We start from the raw sequence: 22,790 nt of genomic DNA on the forward strand, positions 1-22,790 counted from the left end.
GTAAAATTAAACGACTCGATATTCTTGTTTGGAGACATCGTATATTAAAAGACACCCGGTATGACAAATACGAATGGAGCACTCCCTAGTGGTTGGTTGTCAGATTTGCAGCAACGTGCGGCGCACGTTGGCACGGGAAACCACGGAGAAGCAAGTTGAGAAACGCCGATTTCACGTGCGTAACATTTCGCTGTCGAATTTTCTCCAGGATTCCCCTGACGACAATGAGCAACGAATTCACGATTAACGAGGTGAGTAGCGACGACTAGTTCGACTGAGGACATGATGTCCCTCGAATGATATTATGAAACGTATTCTTCTTTGCAGTTTCCCGTTTTGAAGTCGAAGCATGTTTATATCAGAGATGAGGTCGCGCTTCTGAAGACGATAAATACAATTCGGAATGATGGCGCGAATAATCTGCAGGTACTTCTTATCCACATTTCGTTTTTCTTACAAGATTTTCTCATTTGATTTAACATATAATACTTGTATAGGTGGTCACGGACTTTGACTTAACCGTTACGAAGCAGCACATAAACGGTACACACGTACTTAGTAGCTTCGGTAAGTACACAGATTTGCAATCAGTAATTTATTGTATCAAAGAAAGTGATAGAAGTGTCAGTTCTTTATTATTATAATCTATTTTCTTCTAAGTTCGCTTAACTTTTTTTAAGTTGCAAGCTATCAAGAATTGAGTTTTTATATCTATTTTTATGTCTATCAATATAGATTAACTTTCATCTCAGTTTAATTTATTTTTTTAGTTTTAAGAATTAAGAACATTAAAAATAGATTAAAGGATTAAAATTAATAAACATTAATAGAAATGATATTAAATTAAATAACTGCTTGGATTGAAACAGAAAAATTGAATTTGCATGTTTAATTTCAGTTAGCTTATAGACTGTATAATAATTTAATATTAAAATGTAATTTCAGGTATGTTTCGGAAGTGCAAACAACTACCGCAACAATATTTGGACGAAGCTAAAAATCTGTACAATAAGTATAGACCTGTAGAAATAAATCCAAATATGCCTTTGAAAGAAAAGGCAAATGCTATGCATGACTGGATGACAGCCGCGCATAATTTATTAAAGGGTATTGAATTTGATCCTCATGAATTAGAGGAGATAGCACAAACATTTGACAATATACTACGCGATGGTACAGAAGAGCTTTTTGAGAAATTATACAATAAGAAAGTGCCAATTATAATATTTAGCGCTGGTTTGGGGGATATAGTGGAAGCTATATTGAGGTATCACAATGCTCTCTTCGATAATGTAAAAGTAATTTCCAACTTTCTTAAGTATAATGGAAATCAATTGGATGGATTTAAGAACAATGTACTCATACACGTATATAATAAGAATGAGTGTGCTCTTGAGGAAAATCATCTGCAAGTACTTAAAAAAAAACAGAATGTGTTGGTAATGGGCGACACAATTGGTGACGCTCATATGGTAGAGAGAATAAAAGACACTAAGACAGTCTTGAAAATTGGTTTTCTTTATGAACATGTAAGTATTTTGATTAATACTAAAAGTAATAATATCATTTCTAACCGTTGCTATTGCTATTTTTTAAATTAATACTCTTTTCTTGAATTAAAAATACAATTTTGGAATTTTCAAGCTTTTCATCAATTATTATTTTTAGTCTAGTAAAATATTAAAATCAGAAAATTATAAAATCTTATCCTTGATATAAATAAAAATGTTTTATGTAGAAACAGAGGATTTGGTACTTTTAATGTTAACTGACTACAGAGTATTGACAGATAGCTATTAATTTTTCCTTGTTGTTTAGGTGGAAGCTAGTTTAGACTCGTTCATGGAAAATTTTGATATCGTTCTTGTTGACGATCAAACGATGCAGGTGCCGATAGAAATACTGCAAAATATCTTGTAATGCCATCTATTGCAATATCTTGTTTTGTATATACATGTACATGTCTACAAAAGCGTTAACATCATGCACATGTGACTGCTCTGTCGTTCAAAACACAGAGAATAACTTGTTTGCTTTTGACATATCTGAGATTAACTTAAATATATTTCTTAAAAATGGCGTATTTACGTAACACAGATAGGCTATGCTCATTTTGCTGAAGAATAATATATAATATTAAAGATGTGTATTTTAAATAAATTAATTTTTTACAACTAAAAAGTCAAGAAATGTACTACTAAAAAGTTAAGAAATGTACTGTTTACAAATCTGTGCATATATGTGAATATGCAATGTCCAACTATACCTACTGTTCATCGAAGTTATAATTTGCGAAAATTGATTTGTACATTGTATTATATATTGTATGATTGACATCTAAATGTGAAATTATCTTGTATTTTTATCTCAAGTACACCATTATTATTAATATTTTAATCAAAATCATCCTATTGTAATTGATGTGACAAAGATAAGAGAAAAGGGTAAGAATGATTTGTAAAGAATCAAATATTAACATTTCTGTAAATCAATTTTAATATTTAACAAGAGTTTCAATGTTAAGCAGTTAATAACCTAAGATGAAAATTAAATGTTGAGTTTTTAAGAGAATTAAATAACTATGAAAAAGTTCAACAAGGAAGGACATAGTCCTTTGGAAATACAATTTGTAGATATTATATATATATATATATATATTTATATATATATTGTAGATATTATATATATAGATAGATATAATTTGTAGATATTATATATATATATATAAATTTTTTTCTGCTTCTCTACTTTCTCTACAAGTTTTTATATATAATTTTTAATCTTAAAAACAAATAAAATAATAACGATACACTAATACGATATTAAATATGTTTGATGTATAAAAAGATGTATAAAAATAACGATAAAAAACACTTTTTATAGCCTTAAGAAACATTTTAGGTTAAACGTCAAAATAGAAATTCGTTGAATTGGTTACGTAGTTAGTAACAGATGTTCTTGAAAGTTGAACTTTCTGTACTAGTGCAAGAATTTCTTGTCAAGAGTGTATACATTTCGAAGCATAAAACTTGATTATACTCAGATATATGTATATAACTTTATTATGTGGATTAAATAATATAATAAATACGAAGGTAATAAAGTAAATGTGCCTGATTCTCTAGAGTTAAAAGTATTCTTACAAAAAAGTTCTTACAAAAAATTTGATAATTGTATATTTACTAGTAATTGTATACATCTTGTTTTTACTGACATTCTTAAATTATTGACTTTCAAAAAAGTTATGTGAAAATATTATAGATACTAGTGGAACTTTCGATATGATAGACTCACAGGATATTAGTGAACAAGAATTAGAAGTGCTAAAAGGCGACGCTGTAGGAGGTAACAACCTCTGCAGCAGCAAATGGCTAATTAATACTTTAATGTCTCTATGTCAGGTATTTCTTTATAAAAAATATTTATATAGTAATTATTATTGTAAGCAATAAGTAATTTTTAATAAATCTATGATATAATAAGAAAAATATATATTCAAGGTACATGAAAATGGTTGGACGAAAGAATTAGAATCCCAACTTTGTATCTTGTGGGATCTGAGTATGGAAGAAGAAGTGGTATCTTATCTTATATCATACGATTTTCTGAAGATAGCAAAGAAAACACTGATGACTTCCGACGAACCACGATTAATTGTACATTCTATTTATTTATTCTTACTGCCTAATCTTTGGCTGTTCTATAGAAATTATTTGTTAAGTTAGCAGCCAATTTTAACTTGTTTCAACAATTAAAAATATCTTTTTAGGAAATAATCTTAGGTATTATTGGCAATATATGCTGTAACAAAGAAGCTATTGATACAATAGCTTGTGATCAAGAACTAGTTACACAAATCTTAAGACACTTAGCATCCGAAGACTCATTAATATTAATTCAACTTCTCAGAATTTTACAATTGATTGTATGCAAGATTTGGCAAAATCCAGAATCAGACTGGACAGTCCATTTTACAGAATGTGAATTTCTTGGAGATTCTATAACTTTTATGTTAATGAGTTCAACTAACAGTATGCTATAAATTATACATTATAATATATAAGAAAATTATTTTATATAATTGATTTTGAAATATTTTTATAGATGACTTATTGCTGGCGGCAATGAATTTTCTTGAGTCTGTATCTAAGATAAGTTTGCCACATGAGAATAGTTTTTTGAAAAAATTGTTTAAAATAGACAATCTAATTCCTGCGCTATTAGAATCATTCATGCAAGTAATATCAACAGAGAAAGATGGTTATTCTGAAGTGGAATTGACCTTCATCAGACATTGGTTGATAGTACTAATCGTCATAATGGAATCCGATTCACTTAAATTTGAAGACTATGAGAATGATGAGAATTTTTTAAAATTAATGGAGATCATGTACAGGATTTTGGAACCATATAAAAAGTCATATAATTTATATCCAATGCAACGATCAAGTATCGATATAATTACCGATACTTTGCGCATATTATTAAGTTTCCATTGTTGTGATGTAAATATTCCACCGAAGATAGATCACATTATTGGAACTTTAATTATTACTCTTGAAACTGGTAAGTAATTTGATTTTTTAAAATTGTGAACAGTATATACATTATCTTTTTATATAACAATGTATGTATCAGGTATGTCAAGCTCAAAGAAGTATGATTTGGAAGCCGAAGAACAAATACCTCCTAGTTTTTTAGATTTTATGATAAAATACTGGCTGCAGATTAATAAACTTTGCACCAGTGAACAGATTGTAGAAATATTATGTCTATGTACAAGTGAAGTTAGTCAATGTCTAATGATTCTTATACAAAATGATTCTAAGACAACACTCGAAATGCATGAAAAAGTAGAAAATTGCCGCTTACTTTTAGAAAATCTTCTAAAAAAGAGTAATATGTAAGAGTGTAATAAAAAATGATCTCATTATTTTTGCAAAAATATTTTCAATTATATATGTTTTTAAACCAATATTAATACAAAATTGCAGTTATTAGAATTAACGATCTATTTTACAAAATATATTAAAGATTTCATTGTAATTCACTTCAATAATTTTGTATTTAATGCTACTAATTATATAATGTTATATAAACGATTACATAAATAATATTTTAAGATTCTTATATAAACTCCATACTAGATCTCAACAATTATTATAAATTGCGAAATTCTAATCTTTTAAATTTAACAATTATATTTTTATTATTTTTTTATAAGAATTTTTCTTGTAGTCAACATTTCTATTTATTTATCTGTCCACATATTCTACACTATATTAAGATTCAATTTTTATTTTAAAAAATCGAACATTTTTCGCAGTTCCTCTAGTAAAAGTAATTTTCATCATTTAATTTAATTAAAATTAAAAAAATTTTATTTTCCTTCGCTCTCAAGTTTCATATCGCTCTTATCACGCATGCGTAAAACAAAAACGATTAATTTTCATTCTGCGCATGTGCCCTTTTTAAAACTTGAGAGTGGATTAGTGGATTTAAATTTGCCGCGGCTACCCGCTGTCGGTCACGTCGCGGGTTATTAATTCGCCTATATCCGTGTAAATTCTGAGGTGTCGCTGAATTGATCGTCATCTATTCAAGGGGGGTAAGCCGCTGAGTGCCGGAAATTCTTTCGCTTAAACATCGAATATCTATTTTATCTTAAAGAAAGAAAAACCAAAGTGAGGACGTAAGGATGATCTCTGTGTCTTACTCGCGATGGTGAGAATACGATGATCACCAAGATTTTCTGTCTTTCGTGTTCGCTGTGGATTTAGAACTTCCCTTTACGGCGATTACGGCAGTCTTCAGGATGCAAGAAAGAAAAGGGGAGTGCAATCACGAAACAAACGAGTGATCTCAACGATGACTGTTTCGCTCGAAAATCGCTCAATATTCCCGAAACTGAAACCGGCGCAGCTATTATTCGTAGTCACGTGATCTCGGACTGGGGAGGATATTCAAAAATCCAACTTTTAACTTTCATTGTATAGCAGATTTTCATTTCTTATGAAGACAATAGAACAAATGCTAGAAGAGCGACAAGGATGACTATAACCCCCAATACAGCCTTTGTTTCTTATCCTGTGATCATTCCGGATGGGATATAATTTCATGTCTCAATTAGTTCACATATTAATTTTCCTCCTCCCCCCATCACGACGAAGGTAAACAGATGCCCCTCCCTAATCCATCCCTCACCACTAATCGCGGGACGACGGAACGGGGATGATTGCGTCCGGACTTTTCGATTCTGATTGCGAAATTAGTGGAATTTTGTTGCCGACGTCACGCGATTGAGAGTGTTCTATGATTTTCTGTGAACAGAACTCTTGGAATTCTCCATCGTGTTTTACGTGTGTGTATGTGTTCGTGTGTGTACGAGTTTCTTTTTCGCAGAATCCCAGGAAGCAGTTTGCAGAATCTCAACGACGATTCTTCAGTTGCCATGTTCGAGATTGATGCAGAGTTCGAAGATACCAAACTAGAGAATGGTGATTTTTCGCTGAGTTCTTAATAGATTCTCGACAAATCTCGAGACGATGGATTGAGACGCGAATCCCATTGAAGATCCTGTCGAAAATCGCGAGTATTTTCTCAGATTGTGAAGTTCCCATAATAACATATTCAACCGTTGCCACAACCGGTCTCTGCTACGTTCGATTAGCCCGATCTAATTTTCTAGTTTATTAATTAAACCGTGAACGTGTAATCTGCAAAAATCAAGTCACTCTTCTACACGGAATCAAGTTTTATCGAAGAATAGATGAATCTTGATTTCTGGCAATATCGAAAAATACAAAAAGATAACGGCAAAAATACAGAGTGCGATATTGTCTTTATTTTTCTTCCTTTTTTTATATCTAAAAATCTCAAATCCCACATTCATGTTAAATAAAAACATAAATCATGCATACTAACATAAATCATAGCATCCATGATTAATTCAATCCTTGCCAATGTAAAAAAATATAAGCAATATATTACAAGTAAATGTGCCAATCAAGTTGAAAATTATCAAATGTGTAAGTTAATCATTTGAAAATTCTCAACTATGGTTAATTTTCTTACCGTTTATATTGTCTTATGTGCCACTAGTTTTGTTAAACTAAAAATATGTAATATTAAAGTGGGATATGTCAATGTAGAAGTTCCAATCATGACAAAATTTTTAGAATATTTTTAAAATTAAATTTAAGATCTCTATGAACTATAGAATGAAATTGTAATTATTTTAAAATATTTTTTATTGCAATACAGAGAACAACTGATGCTAACAAATTGATATACGAATAATTTATTAAATGCCTCGCTTTAACAACGGGTTAAAGATTAATCAATGCTGATTTAATTGACATTCGACTGACAATATCCTTTGTATGTTTTTAGTTTGTTGCAAAATTTAATTGAGATCGCGTTGAGATCCCAGTTTCTCGTCCGAGATCTTAAAGGAAGAGCTTCAAAGTGATTGAAAACGATTCGATTTGTTTTTTTTTTTTTTTTTTTTTTTTTCAGTTTTGCAGCAGATATTCAAGGAATGCGATGCTTCAAGCACGGTTCTTGACTCGATGGTGCCCATGAACAACGCGGTGTCGGTCTCCAGAATTGTCGAATACATTCAGGATCGGTTGCCGACTTGGTCGTGAGTGTCCGCGCCAAACTGGGATGTGGCGTTATTTCCCTCTCAGACCGCGAAGCAAGATGCTGGCCGTCCGCCAATGTTGACGACGCCGACGGTCGCGAACGTGAGACGCGACCGCGATCATAGGTAGCTCGAAACAAATTGCTCGTTATGTCAGGCCGATCGATACAAGGACAGGCGCGATCGACGACTTGGCGTACGGCTTTAAATGTATATACGTGCACATTTCTTTCTTTTCTGTGACACGAGTATACAGCGAATTCGGTCACCTGCACTACATTGAATTCATACACAATGACTTAATCTGGACTTCCCGTTCAGACTTGATGTTTTAATTATAAAAAATAACAGACTCATTAAATGTTATCTGTTGATATATAATTATTCATATTAATATCTTAGGTTTTTATAATTTTTATAGTTTTTTTTTTTTTTTTTTTTTTTTTTCCATTATGGAACACTATTTAGCAAATATAATAAATATACATGGGTTACTGATGACATAATTCGATAAAATTAATGTAACACAGACTGTTAAAAACCACCACATATGTGTAATGACATAATATAACTTTTTGGATGACGAAATCATTAATGCATATTTTGTCAAATAATATAATAAACTCATTATTGCCTATTTATATAAATATTTTAAATGTTTATATATATATATATAAAATTAATGTATAGCAGTGTTTATTCATATTATTCATGTCAGCATTATTCATGTATAGCAGCGTGCACTAATTTAGTGTAATGCTAGTAATTAAATTTGTTAATAAAAACCCACGTGAAAGATAAATGATACGGAAATATTTCTGGCCCGTGCATTATTAAATATGCGTACATATAAATAAATGTGACATTTATTTATATTCAGTATTGCCTAAATCAGAGAAAAAATTTTTTTTTAATTGATCGTAATGTAATATGCTAATTTTAATCAACAGAATCGATGATTTGGCGGAATTATGGAAGTGTTTGGTTGCAATATCGACGAACGGTTGCGTGAATTTGCATCAATTCAAGGAAGGGACGAAGCATTGGATCATCAAGATGCAACAGGTTCAACCTACACAGAACAGCAGTAATGATATCCGGGAGGAACTCGTGTAAGAGAAAATGGAAATTTGATTTTTAGAAGACATATATCACATCGCACATATGACAATTCGCGATACTTTGAGCGCAAATGCGAGAACGAAAGATTATTATTTATTATTAGAAGGAAAAAAAAAAATAGAGCGGATGCATTTTTTCAACGGAAACTTTATCGAATCCCGTCGGGATCTTCAACGTGGACCAAATTGCGTTTGTAAATTGTAAATTGAGACATCGTGATGTAAGGTCGCTCTCGCGGACAATATAACAGCGCGGAATTCAGCGAATCGTAAACTTTGGAACGTCGACCGGGAAAAAGAGTGTCTCGAAAAAAATTTGCCAAAAATTTACTTCGCTATTTTTAATTTCTTGGCTCACATCTTTTTTTTGCATCTGGATTCTTATTATTAGGACTATATCTCGCGTAGATTTATTCAATTGTCTTCAATTGACACTGTTTCGGAGCGGAATGAACAGATATACATAAATTCGCCCTTTTATTATCATTAGTATCATATAGATTCATTACTCGGTAGTCGCTGTACATTTTAACTTGATCTGTTCGTATCGATTATTTCTGGATAGACCCCGTAAAACGCATTCTACATATATAGACAGTAATGTTCTTCTCTGTCCATTCAATGTAACGCGACCGTTATCGTGAATGTTCGATAAGCGATTGGACCGTTTCGATCGTATGGTAGCACCTCGGGGTCTACCTCTAGCCGACTACCTTCATTCAGAGACATTGAAAAATCATTCGTGCAATACACACATCACAAATATGTACGCACACATGCACACGAAGTGCAACGCGCGTATGCAAACGTTCTCGCGAGCATCGAGCCAGTTTTACTTTCTTTACTTCGGTGTGTATAGCGATCGCGTATACGACGTATACCGCTCGTTAAATTTACAGGAACGACCCTGCTCGGGGAGAACCGATAAGAGTTCAGAAATGAATTCGAGGTCTACGTGGTCATGACACAACGACTCGAAAATTGATTGAAGAATCTATAATTCGTGCGTTAAAATGCATAGAGCATATTAAAGCGGTAAATTCAGAATAAGAACTGGATGATTTGTCCAAAGATCTGATGCTGTCTCAGCTCAAAACGAACGATTTGATTATGTATATTGATTATTTGTATTTGTTGAATTCCACCGGACCTTTTGAGCGGGGAACGCCATGTGCCACTAGACATGCATACGCAACTGCTTACTTATGTGCAGTCTTATACGTCGCTCGCAATAGGTGACTGTCACAATCGAACGCGCGTGCCGAAATCTCGTCGGATCGATGTGAAACAACAATTGACGAAGAAAGTGTTTACCTCGTACAGATGTATATGTACGTGTGCATGTATATGTGTGTGTGTGTGTATGTATCTTTTTTTTTGGTCGTCGATAGTCCGAAAGCGGTTCCAAATCGCAAGATACTGCCGATTTCTCGTCATCGATCCCAATAGAAGCAAACAAGCAAGCACACAGGTGGTGTTCGCGAGGTGTGTGTAACGTGCGAATGTGTGGCAGCTGGAAATCGGCACGCGATATCTTATGCAATTCGCGCGAGGTGTTCAGTCTCGCTCGTGGTTGTATCCGGTGATCTTGTTAACGATGGTGATTATTCCCGTCACGGTAAACGGGGAAAATCGGCGGCAATTTATTTTTTCGAACGGATTTTCCACGTTCGTGGGATTCTCTCGCTCATGCAAATCGCTAAACGCACTGGTTTGATCGTCGTCGCATACGTTAACTCGCTGTTAATTAACACAGTCCAAGAATTCTAAGTTAATTGGTTGACGCGATGCTAGTATGTTTACGATAGTGATAGCGCATTCGATCCTGCACCGCTACATCGACTCCAATTGATTATGACTTGTGACCGATATGAGAAGTAAGTAGTAAATATGAATTTGATTCACGCTGCGTCGTAAGATTATAATTTAACATTTTATTTTATACATTTTCTATTACGCACAGATAACAGATGAATTATTTTAATATAAATTTCTTTGATAACGTGATTTTATCAAATGCTCCAATTAAATCCTTTTTTCTTGTTCGTAGAATTTGGATCTACTGTACTTTTTATATGATTCGTGGCGTTTAATTGTTTTAATCGTAAATTATTCGTGGTTAAACGCTCAATTCTCTCAATAGATTTTAAGTAAATACAAAAATATTACATTACATAAAAGTATAGTGACACATTTAATACGTTTAATACTGAAATCATAAGATGTGTGTTATGTCATTTAATAACAACTGTTTTTCTCAATGACTGGCAATTACAATGCATGTAACACGACATACGCTAATTATAGCCTCCTGAACGACGCAGATTCTTCGATGAAAATCATGGATAAAGATATCATGGAATTTGAGCTTCGTGTGAAGCTTCGGGAACTCCATGAAGAGAACGTTGTCCTTCGAGACGAGCTCGAGCGGCAAGAAGGCTTAATCGACAATCTCAAACAACAACACAGCATTACTGAAAAACAGCTGTGCGTATGATTTATTTGTTGCCCAAAATGTTTCAACTGTGTTTACAGATAAATTTAAAAAAAATCGGCTTATACAAATATATTTATATTTACGCTTATGCATTTTTTCGATAGAGAGCGTTACATTCAGAAATGTCACCAACTTGAGAAGGAGAATGACGAACAGAGAGATCAATTAAACGAGTTGATTCAAAGCGACAAGACTAAGACTATGAGCCTTCAAAGTTACACGAAAGAGCATCAGAGTCTGTTGAAAAAACTGGAAGTCGCAGAGCTCGAGGTAAAAATAATTGTAACTTATTTAGAGAGTTATGATTTCTCCGCCGTATGAATTTATATGTTCATTATTCGTACATCCATTGCAATCACAAAATTTTTTTTTATAAATTTTACTTTTTTAAAAAAATTTTTACTATTTATTTTTCCATGCAATTTTGTGTTACTATTTGAATATAGATTCTTAATCACCAGAAAAAAACCTTCAATTTTTCATTTTTTTTTGAACTTTTATTTTTACGTACAAATAAATAGATGCAAGTTATACCAGTTTTAAAAGAAAAATTGGAGAAAATCAGCAAAGAAAAGATGGAATGTATAAGACAATTCACCAGAATGCAAGAGGAATTAGACGAAAAAGAAAACGAATGTAAACAATTAAAAACTACAATAACTGAACTGACGGATTCAAATCTTAACATGAAGGAGACCTACGAATATACAATTCATGTAAGTTTAAAAATTGCGCCATATGATAGGATAAACGTCTAGTGCTGTAGCAAGAAATGTATATTGCAGAATCTACGTGAGAAGAATCATTCGCTTGCTGATGAAAATATGGAACTGCAATCATTATCGGCTGTTCATGAAAATTCTATCGGAGATAGAGTAAACTATTAGTTAATATTATGAAAATGCAAATCATATACAAATGTTATTTCTCGCGGTATAACCGATGCGATATTTACAGTTCTCGACGTCAATAATTTCGGATATGGATGTATCCCGCATGCATAGCACACCTTATAAAAAAGTGTTATTAGAAGATTCATTGTATGCGGAATTGAAGGCTTCAGTAAGTGAAAATACTTTTTTTTGATTAAGTTTTTTTTTTAACACGTAGATAAAATTGTAGTCATGATTATTTACGCGTTATTTAAACACGCAAAAATTTTTATAGAATTCTTAAACGGTTCTTTTATTTGTTTAATTAACATTTTGCATTTATAGTGTCTTACAGACGAACTCCTATATAGCAGAAATTCCTACAGACAAGAACTCCAAGAGGAACTAGACGAATACAACGCCGCGATTTTTACGACGATGGAACAGCTAGAAAAGTCATATTTTAATTTAATTATTTTTTATTTTTTTTTTTTTATTAATTGTTATCTCCTTTTTTTGTTCGAGTTTTACTTTTTTTGCGATTGGTTTGCAGAGTTATACAGATTTTTATTATGATGCGAAACTCCACTGATAATATACCCGAGTTTAACCTGCAAGACACAGACACGAGAGCTAACAACGTCGACATATTGAAACGCAAAGCAGCTTTTCTACTGAATATGGTTAGCATCCGGCTTGGGTTTATTTCAGGATTTTTCTTTCACCGCGAACGTCGTCGACGTCGATAACGCATACTTAAACGATTGCCTTGACATCCGCGTCATACTTGTCGCGGTATTACTATCGTCTATTGACCGCCCGTTCATGGCAAACACAGATTTTCATGACAAAGCGACGCACGCGCTCCGTCGATTTAACGTTCACGGTTTTTCTCTCTTTTTTTTTCTTTCTTTACCGCAGTCTTATCTATTCACTGACAAATCACATTTTTTTTCTCGCAGGCGACAGAAGAGATCACGAGGAGAAACACGAGGAGGGATTCAAGCACACAGCTTCGAGCTGACTACCCGGCAAACGCAAACGATAGTTTGAATGAATTTGGCATCAGGAGTTTCCGGGATCTGTTGTCGGCAACGTAAGTTAATAGTGTATTGTTCGCGCGAAATACTTGCGCGTCTATGTACAGAGTTACACTTGTCCGAGTTAAAGATGATTAATTCCCGGAAGAAGAATCTATCATGAGTGTAACCTCGACTTGACTTTTTTTTTTGCTTCTTGCACGAACAACCTTGGGTGATTTTACGAAAGGCTTATTCGATTATAGGCGCTATAATCTCAGGCAATACGCGTCACATAAATGAGAGAAATATCGCTTCGATTTCCGAAACGAATGATCATTCGATTCGAATATCTGGACCAAGGTCGGATATAGCGGGCGGATTTTCAGGGTTTCCCATAAAAATAGCAATGCCGTGTTTCTCAATGATTACTCGTGCCTGCATATGTGACAGCGCCCTCAGATGACACTCGGCATAAAAATAACCGGATTACCCTGAATCTCGTCTTAAATCATCATTTCCATCCTGCGTCTTCATTGTATCAAAATAAAAATATTTGCCAGTCAATTGCTTTCCAGTTTCTCTTACAAATCCGAAAGCATTGCATTTAATTCTGAGATTCGCACAAGGTCTCCGTTTCGAGCTCGCGATACATTTAAATTTACTCGTTTTTCCATTGGAGATGGAAATGTATCATTATAAGTATGCTTAGATAATATTATATTTTATCGTTAATCACGATAAAACATTGTTTTTCATGCGAAAGAAGAAAAATATCCGCGAGACAACAACGGGATTTGCTGAGGAGTGGAATTGATACATCATCAGATGTGGATATATCGAAGGAATGTCAGACGGTCTCAAGCGTTTATTAACTTTTTTTTCCTACGCAGACGACGCATTGCAGGAGCTAAGAACAAGTTACTTCAGGAAAACACTATATATTTCATATATTTCTTCTTTCGGGTGAGATTATCACGATCGTTATGGAGATCTCTCGAAACGCAAACCCGGGGAATCTCGTTTCGGCTTACGCATATTGCGCGAGAAGACGTCAGCACCGTCAGGGAGAACGATTTGATTCACCAGGCGCGGGTGCAATCAGTTTGCTCCGGGCCTTCCCGTCGCGCGTGTCGGTACCTCGTGAGCAGAGTTTTCAACGATTCGGAAAAATCACGTCAAAGTGATTACAGAAATTTGCTTCTTGTTGTAAGGAAATTTTCTCGCATGACATGAGACTCATTTTTCATTCCGATCGTGATTCTTGAAGCGAACTCGTGCTTGCGTCTTATTGATCATTAACAAAATCCAAGCAAATTCCAAGATTCGGGGTAAGTTGTTGAGATTCTCCTTTGGGAGAACCGCGGAACGTGATAGAGGAAAATTTGTTTTTAGCTGATTCGCGACATGTTCAAGATTAACGAATAAAATAGCTAATGGGAAACTAATTGCGAGCGCAACACGTGCGGGTTTAATAATAAAATACAGACGCAGATAACATCGATGTAATACCGACATTAAGCGTGTGTAGCAAGGACAGTTTGATTTGTTGCCTTAATGGCATGATCGCCGCGCTAAATCTATGCGCACATGTACCATGCATGCGATTCTAATTAGTCGTCTCTGTAATCCGCGCGAATTGTATATGTCATCGGAATTGACCTCGTTCGAGCACGTACAGACAAGCGAGACGAAATATTTTACATGGATCTTTATTTTAATTATGTAAGAACGTTCTCGTGTTATGCGCAATGAAATTTTTTTTGCCCCTCAAACTTTATCACGTATTATATAGAAAGAATGAAGATAATGAATATTGAATTGATTCGTGCTGAAATTTTAAGGTCGTCAAAACTTTTGGCAGACTCTCGTTATGCAAGAATTTACATTTTGCCGCCGGCTACTACTGACATTCAAACAGTTATCGTCCGTTATCGCGTTAAAACGTGTATTCTCTATAACAGACACGAATTAAACACTCGGCTTTTGTAAATCTCGCGGTGAACTCAACGCCGAACTAGTTGTTGAAGCGTAATTTATGTACGGTGTACTCAGCTTGCCTATTCCTCAATTTCTCTTTGCTATAATCGCTATTCTAGCCGACTGTACCCAAAGGCTGAGGCGGATTTGCGATCGATAACTTTGCGCTGCATGAACGAAGACGATCGCGAGGAAGACTCGTTCTTAAGAATTATAAAAACGTATGCGGGCGTTCAAAGTCGATTCCGCATCGTTGAACCCATCATCGAAGAGTTACACGACATTATTGAGAGCCTTGACGCTCTTGCCAATCGTAAAGATCATCCACTGTCTGAGAATTCAAGGTTGAGTTGTACAAAATTCTTAAACCGTTTAATTATCGGTTCAAGATTTTATATTACAAAATCTTTAAAGAAAAAGAAACATCTATATCACGAATTTCATATTAAACAACATAAAAGTGTTAATGGAAACCAAAGTTGCTGTAATTCAAACTGATTATTGTTAATAGGCATCGATCGATATACACATTGCCATCGAGTTTGCAATCGGAAGACTCAAAGTGGCTAAGGTTTGGTTGTCAAACTTCCTTCGTTGCACAAGGAGACGGTCTAATGCAAAAGGATTGTGAGGACAAACCTGCACTTGCAGAAGCAAGTAACGTTTCCGATCAAGAAAATCCGATCTGTTCCGAGGAGAATCGATCGAGTGAGATGTCGAGCCTCCTGCAAGTGGATTCAAAAGCGTTAACCACATCGGAGGAAGAGGAGACAAATATGAAAAGCTTTCAAGTACCGGAAGTGAGCAGTGCGAGCACCCCAGTTAGTCCTCGTAGAAAGATCTCGGTCTATTATCGTTCGTTTGACGTGGTGGCGGTGCAAGATCAACACGAAGCTCAACCAGGATCCAATCTGGAGGTGAGACAATTGCCAAGTAATCTGGACGATTCTCCCATGCAAACCGACAAAACCGCAGCGAGGGATAGAAATAGCCTATTCAATGCGAAGTATCCATTTGGCCATACTTATCGCAATATAAAGAGCGACAGCGATTCTTCGAGCAATTCTACGCCACTGAAACAATCCCAGGACAGCCCGCTGCACGATGAACCGCCGGTACTCAGAAAGATCCATTTGGCGCCCACACGTTTGAAATTTTCACAGAAAGTCAGAAACGAGTTAAATAGAACCGAGGTTCCCAACTACGCTTCCCCAATTACAACGAATTCCACCGAATCGGATATTTCAGAGTCCATCCTGACTCCCCTTGATGGAGAATGTAAGGAAGATGCTGCGTATTCATCTTCGACGTCTGCCATAGTCAAGAACAAGATGGAATTCAAGAAGTCGGACGATTTTCTTATGAAGAAATATGCAGTGCCATGTCGCTACGTATCTTTGCATGATCAAACTGGTAAGTGCCAATTTCAATTAATTCTGATAACCGATCTCGATCAAGTTGGAAATACGCAGAATCTATAACGTAACACGCTTATTAATTTATATTACTTTAATGATACGATAGGAAAAAAAATCTATTGCGCGTATCAAAGCGCGATATCGATCGCCGTCTCTCGGTCGCCGTCTATTCCTTACGTCCGTCTCGGTACGAGAGCTCGTAGAAATTTCTCTCAGGCTGTTTTATTAATTCATCGATGTCGTTTTCTCTCATAGATTTAGCGAAGACTGCGGATTCAGAGAATCCCCACTCTCAGGCGAGCGTGCAAAGAGACGACAGCGAGAGTCAGTCGCGAATCGAACGGCCAGTCGATAGCCAAATGTCGAGTCGCGAAGACAGTTTAACCGGTTCGGACAGCACGTGCATACCGGCGACGGGGTCCGATGATCGACGCACCGACGAGAAAGTTGAAAACGAGGTCGGCACAGCCGCCAATGTCGTATCATCTACATCGTTGAGCGATTCGGTCTCTAGGAAGGTAGTGCCGTGCAAGACTGAGGAAGAGAACGATGAAAAAACGAGCAAGAAACGTGTATTGAAACCGAAGGTTAGTAGCAGGAAATTTGGAAAAATTCTTTTAAATAATTAAAACACATGACATTTGTCCTTTGGACATCTTGGAATGAAGAAAAGACCGAAGAGTGATTCGGTTTCTCTCTTGTTTGAATTAAATATTTAATAGAACACCGCGTTTGTAACTTGAACATCGTTGAGCGTTCAATATTGTACAAAAGTGATTGAGCTGCGTTTTAATAGAAATGCGACCTTAACACACGTTTTGATCACGGTCGATCAGCAATAAATCTGCGGTCAATTGGCACTAATTACTCATACGGTATGTCGCAATTATCTGACACGTGGTCATCGCATCTATTGCTAGACCGCGATCGTTGGCTTGTATTATAATCCAGCGATATACGTGGCTCTCAATTCTTGTAATAGGAAGTTTAACTGACTTATTGGATCTATCTCTCTTCAGTAAAAAAGAGCGAGAAATAGAGACAGTCTTTTCATCGAGCTTCCATATAAAATATAGAAGATGGCGTATAAAATAAAATAAAATAAAATAAAAGATTTCGTAGAAACTAAAGTTACAAGAAAGCAAGAAGCTAGAAAAACTGGTTATAATTTTTTTTTTTTTATTTCTTGATGCAGCATCATTTATTTTATCGAATGTCTTACACGTTAGCACGCGTGTCAATTAAACGCAACAGGTTTTACAGCAATCTGTGATGTAACAAGAAACATCTAATGAGAGGCGTTAATGCGAAATTACAGGAAAATTATTTTTATTGTGCTTTCATTCATCTTCCAATCACAAAGGCGGGAGTGACTTTCATCACGAGTCTCATGACAACTCACTTCGAAAAAATAATAGATTATCTTCTCTTTTCTTGCCTGTGTTTACGTGCGATTACAAACAAACAGGCAACGTATCTCGTTTTAACGCGACGTCCAAAAATAACAGTGGAAAAATCGCACATATTTTAAAAGATACGCGATTCCTTCTCGTTCAACTTATTTCTGAAGAACGGCCCGCTAATTAATTTGTCATCGAGACGTCTTTGCGCCTATCGCGATTTATCAGCTTTCCGCTAATAAATCTCCTATCGCAAATATATAATTGAGTTATTTACTGTGAAAATACTTGGAGAGGATTTCCGGCTCTGATTTGCATTTAATCGTATTTACTTCTCTGTTTATTTCTCAATTGCCGTCACATATACTTTGCAGGATCGATAATTTTGGTAATTTTTTTTACGGGCATTCACCGGTGGCAAGATGGGACGTCCCCTGTTTATCTTCTCTATTATACCGATTTTTATTGACATAGTTGTGACCGATCGCAGATCCGCAGCGAAAAGTCCGAAGGAGCAAAGCTGCTCCGCGAGTTTTTACCTTATAAGTTGCTTTGTGACGATTTCCATGCGCCGCTCATGCTGCCGATTAAAGCTTCACGATCTCTCCATCATCACAGCATTAAATTAATCGACTACTTTACTTACGGGTTCGCTTTATACTCGTATTTCTCAGCACAAATGTAAAAAAAGAAACGTATGCATGTATTGCGCACTTCATTTCATTCAAAATAATCATCGACTCAATTAATTGTCTTATATAAAGTTTACATAACGTTAGATGTTTATTCCTTTATTGCATGAAGAAATTCCACAAAGAATGACTGTTGAGTGACTTAATAATAGTAATAATATGAATTAAAGAATTTATATATCGTTCACAAGTCAGTTATTAATCAGCAATTTTATGCGTTCCTTTTTACAGATCGCTATGCTGATCTAACGTGAAATTCCACCGGAATACCGCGAAGTTATAAATATTATATTGAAGTGCGGTAGCGTCACAACGCACGTGCCCCTTCTACATCCGGCGGTCTATCTCGTTTGATATGAGAAATAATATTTGTCTTAGGTTGCCGCGTAAACGTTCGACAGACATTAGTGGAAAAGCGAAGAGAGAAGACCGCGGCCGCCGAAATTCTCATCGGTCCAAAATTCTCATCACTCTCCTTACCTGTCAATGTATTTATTTAGGCAGCAATCAATCGTTTTCGCAAAGCGGAAAAATTCCGATGATCACCTCCTTGAACTTGATCAGATCTGGTGGAATTCTGCCTTTTCTTTGCCTTTGCCTTTGCTATTATTTATTCTTCCTCAAGTTTCAATTATACTGGAATGCGCGCGCGACGTTCTCTCGCATTTCCATTCTTTCCTGATAATGTTTATCCGAACGTGATGTGATAACGCGTGCAGTATGTAGAAACGAAGGTCATATTACCACTGGAAGTGCGATCTGTGTCAAGTTAACTGTTCCTTATCATTACGAACTTCCCCAATCTTGCATACGCAGTGATTGTTAATCGGCAACAGTCAACGAGCAAACGACACGAGCAAGCGTTCTCACATGCACTCTTTTTCCGCCGTTCTGAAAGTCATTAAATACTGAGAGATAATTTACAGCGGACGTCCGCTAATTTCGCGAGTTACTCAGTAGACACGTTTATCAAATTCGAATTGCTCTTTCTTCATTGTTTGCTTTAAAAAATCGCTTTGTTATTACAGCGGTTCTTCAGTGCTAAGAGATCGCGTTCGGAGGGCGAAAACCTTGGCCGATCGGAGTGCCGTTGCAAACGAGTAGATACGCCTTTGATTTCGAGGGGGAGTCAACGCAGAGTCTTCCCGAGTCTTGTGGATGATCACTTGCAGGAATCTGGGCTAAACAGTCTATCGGAAATTGAGACGGAAAGAAGGTGAGTATGATATAGCTTGATGTAGCATTCAGTTTTGTGTAATATGATTTTTTAATTAATTGTTGAATAATCTTAATTTTCAGAGAAAATCTAAGCGAGTTCGAACTGCAGGTAAATAAATACACTCTAAATATACAATTACAAAATATTTCAATGAATAAGTAAATTATAAAGGAAACTGCTGTTGTAGAAGAGGTACATAGCGTTCTCGTTATGCCTCTGCATAGATAGATTGACTCTACCGCAAAGGGTAGCGATGTCGCTTCGGCAACGCGATCAATCTGAGAAAAATCTTTCCTGCGAAGTGCAGAAGATGCAGCAGGGCATTCAGGCAAGCGAACACGAAAATATTCCGTCGCTTATTCTTATTGAGCAAATTAGTGTTAGAATAAAAAGCATAGAAGCATTTCAGTTAAATTGTTAAAGCGCCGCAATTGTCATTTGCCAATTAGTTAATTAGTAGTCGATTTCCGTGGTTCGTTGAAGGAATTGAATTTTGCATAACGTCAGGAACTCGCGCCACTATGCACGGACAGGGAATCCGCGGAGCGGGTGGAGCGGGTCAGGCATCAGTTGGACATGATTGTACGATGCGCACACAAGGTATCATGTGCAGCCGAAACTTTAGGTGCTGTCCATCAGGAGCGTAGGGTTTCCCGAGCCGTTCTGCTGGCCGATAGATATCTTCACGTGTTGCAATCCCGATGCGAGAAACTGTCCGCCAATGTCACCGAGACGAAGTGAGAGTCAGATTCATCATCTTCCCTTACTTGCCTTGTCTCGTCATCCAATCGTTCTCGCTCAATCTGTATCTCAAACTTTGACGTTAGTTTTCAAGATATAATATTGTTTATCAAGATATAATATTGTGCATCCTTGATCTTCATGAGTAAAACTTTAAAGCTTCGTTTTCCAATAAAGTTCAGTTAATGGTCAGATGATTATCATTGATAAAACGTTTGCAAATCAATGTAAAGTTAGAAGTTAGAAGTCAATGTAAAGTTCTCTTCCCCTTGTTTCCGAAATGATGAGATAATATCAGTGATAATACACGCTGTGTTCGATTCCAGACGGATCCTGGTAGAGAACAACATAGTGGTAGAGGAGAACTCCGGCGAGCTCAACGACGAACTGCCTCGGATGAGATACAGGAGCGGTACACCCGCCAATAATCGTATGATGGTTCGAAAATATTGAGAGATCCATGTCCATTGCTTTTTTCGTTAGCTTTCCATCGCATGTCAGATATTTTATTATGCTTTTTCCATCGTTTCGATGTACTTCCGCACGCTTGCACAATTTCGCAGGAGTCCTTTGATGCACTCAGCTTGCATTTTCATTTTTTTCCACTTCGTTTCGTCGATTAATTAGTACGTTTTTTCGTTAATTTTTCTTTCTAGATGGCTAGGAGAAGAGCCAGCGTGGCCACAATGTCTCGGCCAATGGGCAGCACACAGGATGTGATAAAGGCAATTTGTCTTGTTTTATTGTTTTAGCTTGGATTTTTTGCATTCACAGTTTGGTATTTCAACAAGGCTATTTTTTATATTCCGCATTAATACAATAACATATTTAATGGTTGCCTTATATTGCCATTTATTTTCTTCTTTTGCTCTTTTTACATTATCTATTTTTTTTTCTTGTCTATACAGGATACAGTGAGGCAACGAAATTCCGTTTCTGGACGTATGACTCTTAGAAGACCGTCTTTCAGCTCCGAATCTCCTAAATGGGAACTCGAAAAAATGGATCGTACAGAGTTAGTAATATTGTTAATTTAAATCTAAAAATGTCTCAAACTAATACTTAAAATAACTAAAGTATATTTCAAAATAATTATTAAATATCTCTTGTAGAGTATAATTTTTTATATATCACATTAAATATTTTTCTTATATTTTTGAATAGAAGTTCCAATAGCATTAGCGAATTACGGGATATCTTCGAACAGGCCGAATCTCGTCGCAGCTCAAGAGAGGAAAATAATAATATGTTGCGATTAAGTCACTCCAATAGTCCGAGTGGTATGACAAACTGCGCAATAATCGACGATGAGGAGATTTGGACGGATACAGAGCAAGAGACTTTTTCCGAACATTTTGTCGACGAAAATATTAATTTAGATAATAGATCGCGGTAATGTTTTTTTTTTTATTTTATTTTGTCTGATTGTGTATAATGATTTTACTTAATGTAATTTTTTCTTCACAGTCCAAGATTTCCGTCACACTCTTTCGAATTAAGAAGAAGAAAGACATTACTATGGTGTATAATACCATTAGGTGTTGTACTTTTCTTCCTCGGCTTTCTCGTGAATCAGGTGATGTCTGTAATAAACAGTTGCAACAACAATAACCGTCCGTTAAACAAATGGTTGATCGAATACATTTTCGGCAGATATTTCCAGACGAGAAACGCCGCGCCTTACCCAATGTGAAATGCGATGTTCCCGCTATATCGGTAAAATAATTAGCAGGACTTGGTGTAATAATGTCAAATGTAACACACTGTAACATATGTTAATTATGGAAAGGCTGAATAAATCGATAATTGCTAAGTTCGTCCCGCGTTTTAACGAAATTGCACTAAAACTGCAATTAAGATTTTTGATTCGCAACTACGTCGTACTATAATCTCAGAAGCGACAAATCATATGAATTCTTCTCGTGCATTTTGAGGCAAGAAATAAACTAATTTTTTTGTTCGTATATTATTTATCTTTGACATGAATTGGTAAAGTCTAGTATTTTCTGTGTTGTGCATTAATATATAAATGTGAATCTAGATCAACTGTATCATAAGATTAGCGCTGAAATAAATGGATACATGTTAATTGAATAACACATTTATTTATTGATAATGGAAACAAAACAAGAAATGTTAGATTTATTTTACCAATTTATATCATCAAACCCGCATACGAAAAAACT

The 22,790-nt window shown here is 35.5% G+C and overlaps 3 protein-coding genes across 13 annotated transcripts; all 3 read left to right on the forward strand.

Annotated features, from left to right (window-relative positions):
* The first annotated feature begins 84 nt into the window (after nucleotides 1-84).
* On the forward strand, nucleotides 85-2,181 carry cN-IIIB (cytosolic 5'-nucleotidase IIIB). Its single transcript, XM_025219810.2, has 5 exons — nucleotides 85-251; nucleotides 328-426; nucleotides 498-567; nucleotides 946-1,529; nucleotides 1,819-2,181. Exons 1-5 carry the CDS (start codon nucleotides 225-227, stop codon nucleotides 1,918-1,920), a joined length of 882 nt encoding a protein of 293 aa, XP_025075595.2. The 5' UTR covers nucleotides 85-224; the 3' UTR covers nucleotides 1,921-2,181.
* A 359-nt stretch (nucleotides 2,182-2,540) lies between these two features.
* Nucleotides 2,541-5,116, forward strand: LOC105433024 (protein SAAL1). Its single transcript, XM_011648095.3, has 6 exons — nucleotides 2,541-3,095; nucleotides 3,262-3,401; nucleotides 3,501-3,656; nucleotides 3,770-4,031; nucleotides 4,105-4,566; nucleotides 4,639-5,116. Exons 2-6 carry the CDS (start codon nucleotides 3,282-3,284, stop codon nucleotides 4,905-4,907), a joined length of 1,269 nt encoding a protein of 422 aa, XP_011646397.2. The 5' UTR covers nucleotides 2,541-3,095; nucleotides 3,262-3,281; the 3' UTR covers nucleotides 4,908-5,116.
* Nucleotides 5,117-5,339: 223 nt separating this feature from the next.
* Nucleotides 5,340-22,420, forward strand: LOC105433022 (uncharacterized). Of its 11 annotated transcripts, none has more exons than XM_089081097.1 (24): nucleotides 5,374-6,497; nucleotides 7,519-7,645; nucleotides 8,596-8,757; nucleotides 11,074-11,253; nucleotides 11,368-11,533; nucleotides 11,785-11,979; nucleotides 12,049-12,138; nucleotides 12,221-12,325; nucleotides 12,481-12,590; nucleotides 12,689-12,818; nucleotides 13,098-13,231; nucleotides 15,254-15,478; nucleotides 15,646-16,547; nucleotides 16,808-17,139; nucleotides 19,673-19,860; nucleotides 19,944-19,971; nucleotides 20,051-20,191; nucleotides 20,371-20,600; nucleotides 20,931-21,042; nucleotides 21,261-21,329; nucleotides 21,513-21,619; nucleotides 21,769-21,996; nucleotides 22,072-22,180; nucleotides 22,258-22,420. In XM_089081097.1, exons 1-24 carry the CDS (start codon nucleotides 6,368-6,370, stop codon nucleotides 22,327-22,329), a joined length of 4,272 nt encoding a protein of 1,423 aa, XP_088937223.1. In that variant the 5' UTR covers nucleotides 5,374-6,367; the 3' UTR covers nucleotides 22,330-22,420. The 11 variants fall into 11 exon arrangements, 9 of the variants coding, with proteins under 9 accessions (XP_088937228.1, XP_088937229.1, XP_088937223.1 ...); XM_089081099.1 differs by having other exon boundaries at nucleotides 22,268-22,420; XM_011648092.3 differs by having other exon boundaries at nucleotides 5,383-6,497; nucleotides 22,072-22,420.
* The last annotated feature ends 370 nt before the right edge of the window (nucleotides 22,421-22,790 follow it).

Source organism: Pogonomyrmex barbatus, unplaced genomic scaffold, assembly GCF_055798465.1.
Source record: "Pogonomyrmex barbatus isolate J1 unplaced genomic scaffold, ASM5579846v1 scaffold4, whole genome shotgun sequence".
Taxonomy (NCBI): domain Eukaryota; kingdom Metazoa; phylum Arthropoda; class Insecta; order Hymenoptera; family Formicidae; genus Pogonomyrmex; species Pogonomyrmex barbatus.

Bases quoted from the DNA above. Each gene is read 5' to 3' on its own strand.
- cN-IIIB (XM_025219810.2), top strand. From the start codon at position 225: ATGAGCAACGAATTCACGATTAACGAG. The intron at 252-327 runs GTGAGTAGCGAC...TCTTCTTTGCAG, and splicing joins ACGAATTCACGATTAACGAG to TTTCCCGTTTTGAAGTCGAA. The intron at 1,530-1,818 runs GTAAGTATTTTG...CTTGTTGTTTAG, and splicing joins TTGGTTTTCTTTATGAACAT to GTGGAAGCTAGTTTAGACTC.
- LOC105433024 (XM_011648095.3), top strand. From the start codon at position 3,282: ATGATAGACTCACAGGATATTAGTGAACAAGAATTAGAAGTGCTAAAA. The intron at 3,402-3,500 runs GTATTTCTTTAT...TATATATTCAAG, and splicing joins CTTTAATGTCTCTATGTCAG to GTACATGAAAATGGTTGGAC. The intron at 4,032-4,104 runs GTATGCTATAAA...ATATTTTTATAG, and splicing joins GTTAATGAGTTCAACTAACA to ATGACTTATTGCTGGCGGCA.
- LOC105433022 (XM_011648092.3), top strand. From the start codon at position 6,368: ATGTGTTCGTGTGTGTACGAGTTTCTTTTTCGCAGAATCCCAGGAAGC. The intron at 8,758-11,073 runs GTAAGAGAAAAT...CGCTAATTATAG, and splicing joins GATATCCGGGAGGAACTCGT to CCTCCTGAACGACGCAGATT. The intron at 12,139-12,220 runs GTAAACTATTAG...CGATATTTACAG, and splicing joins AAAATTCTATCGGAGATAGA to TTCTCGACGTCAATAATTTC.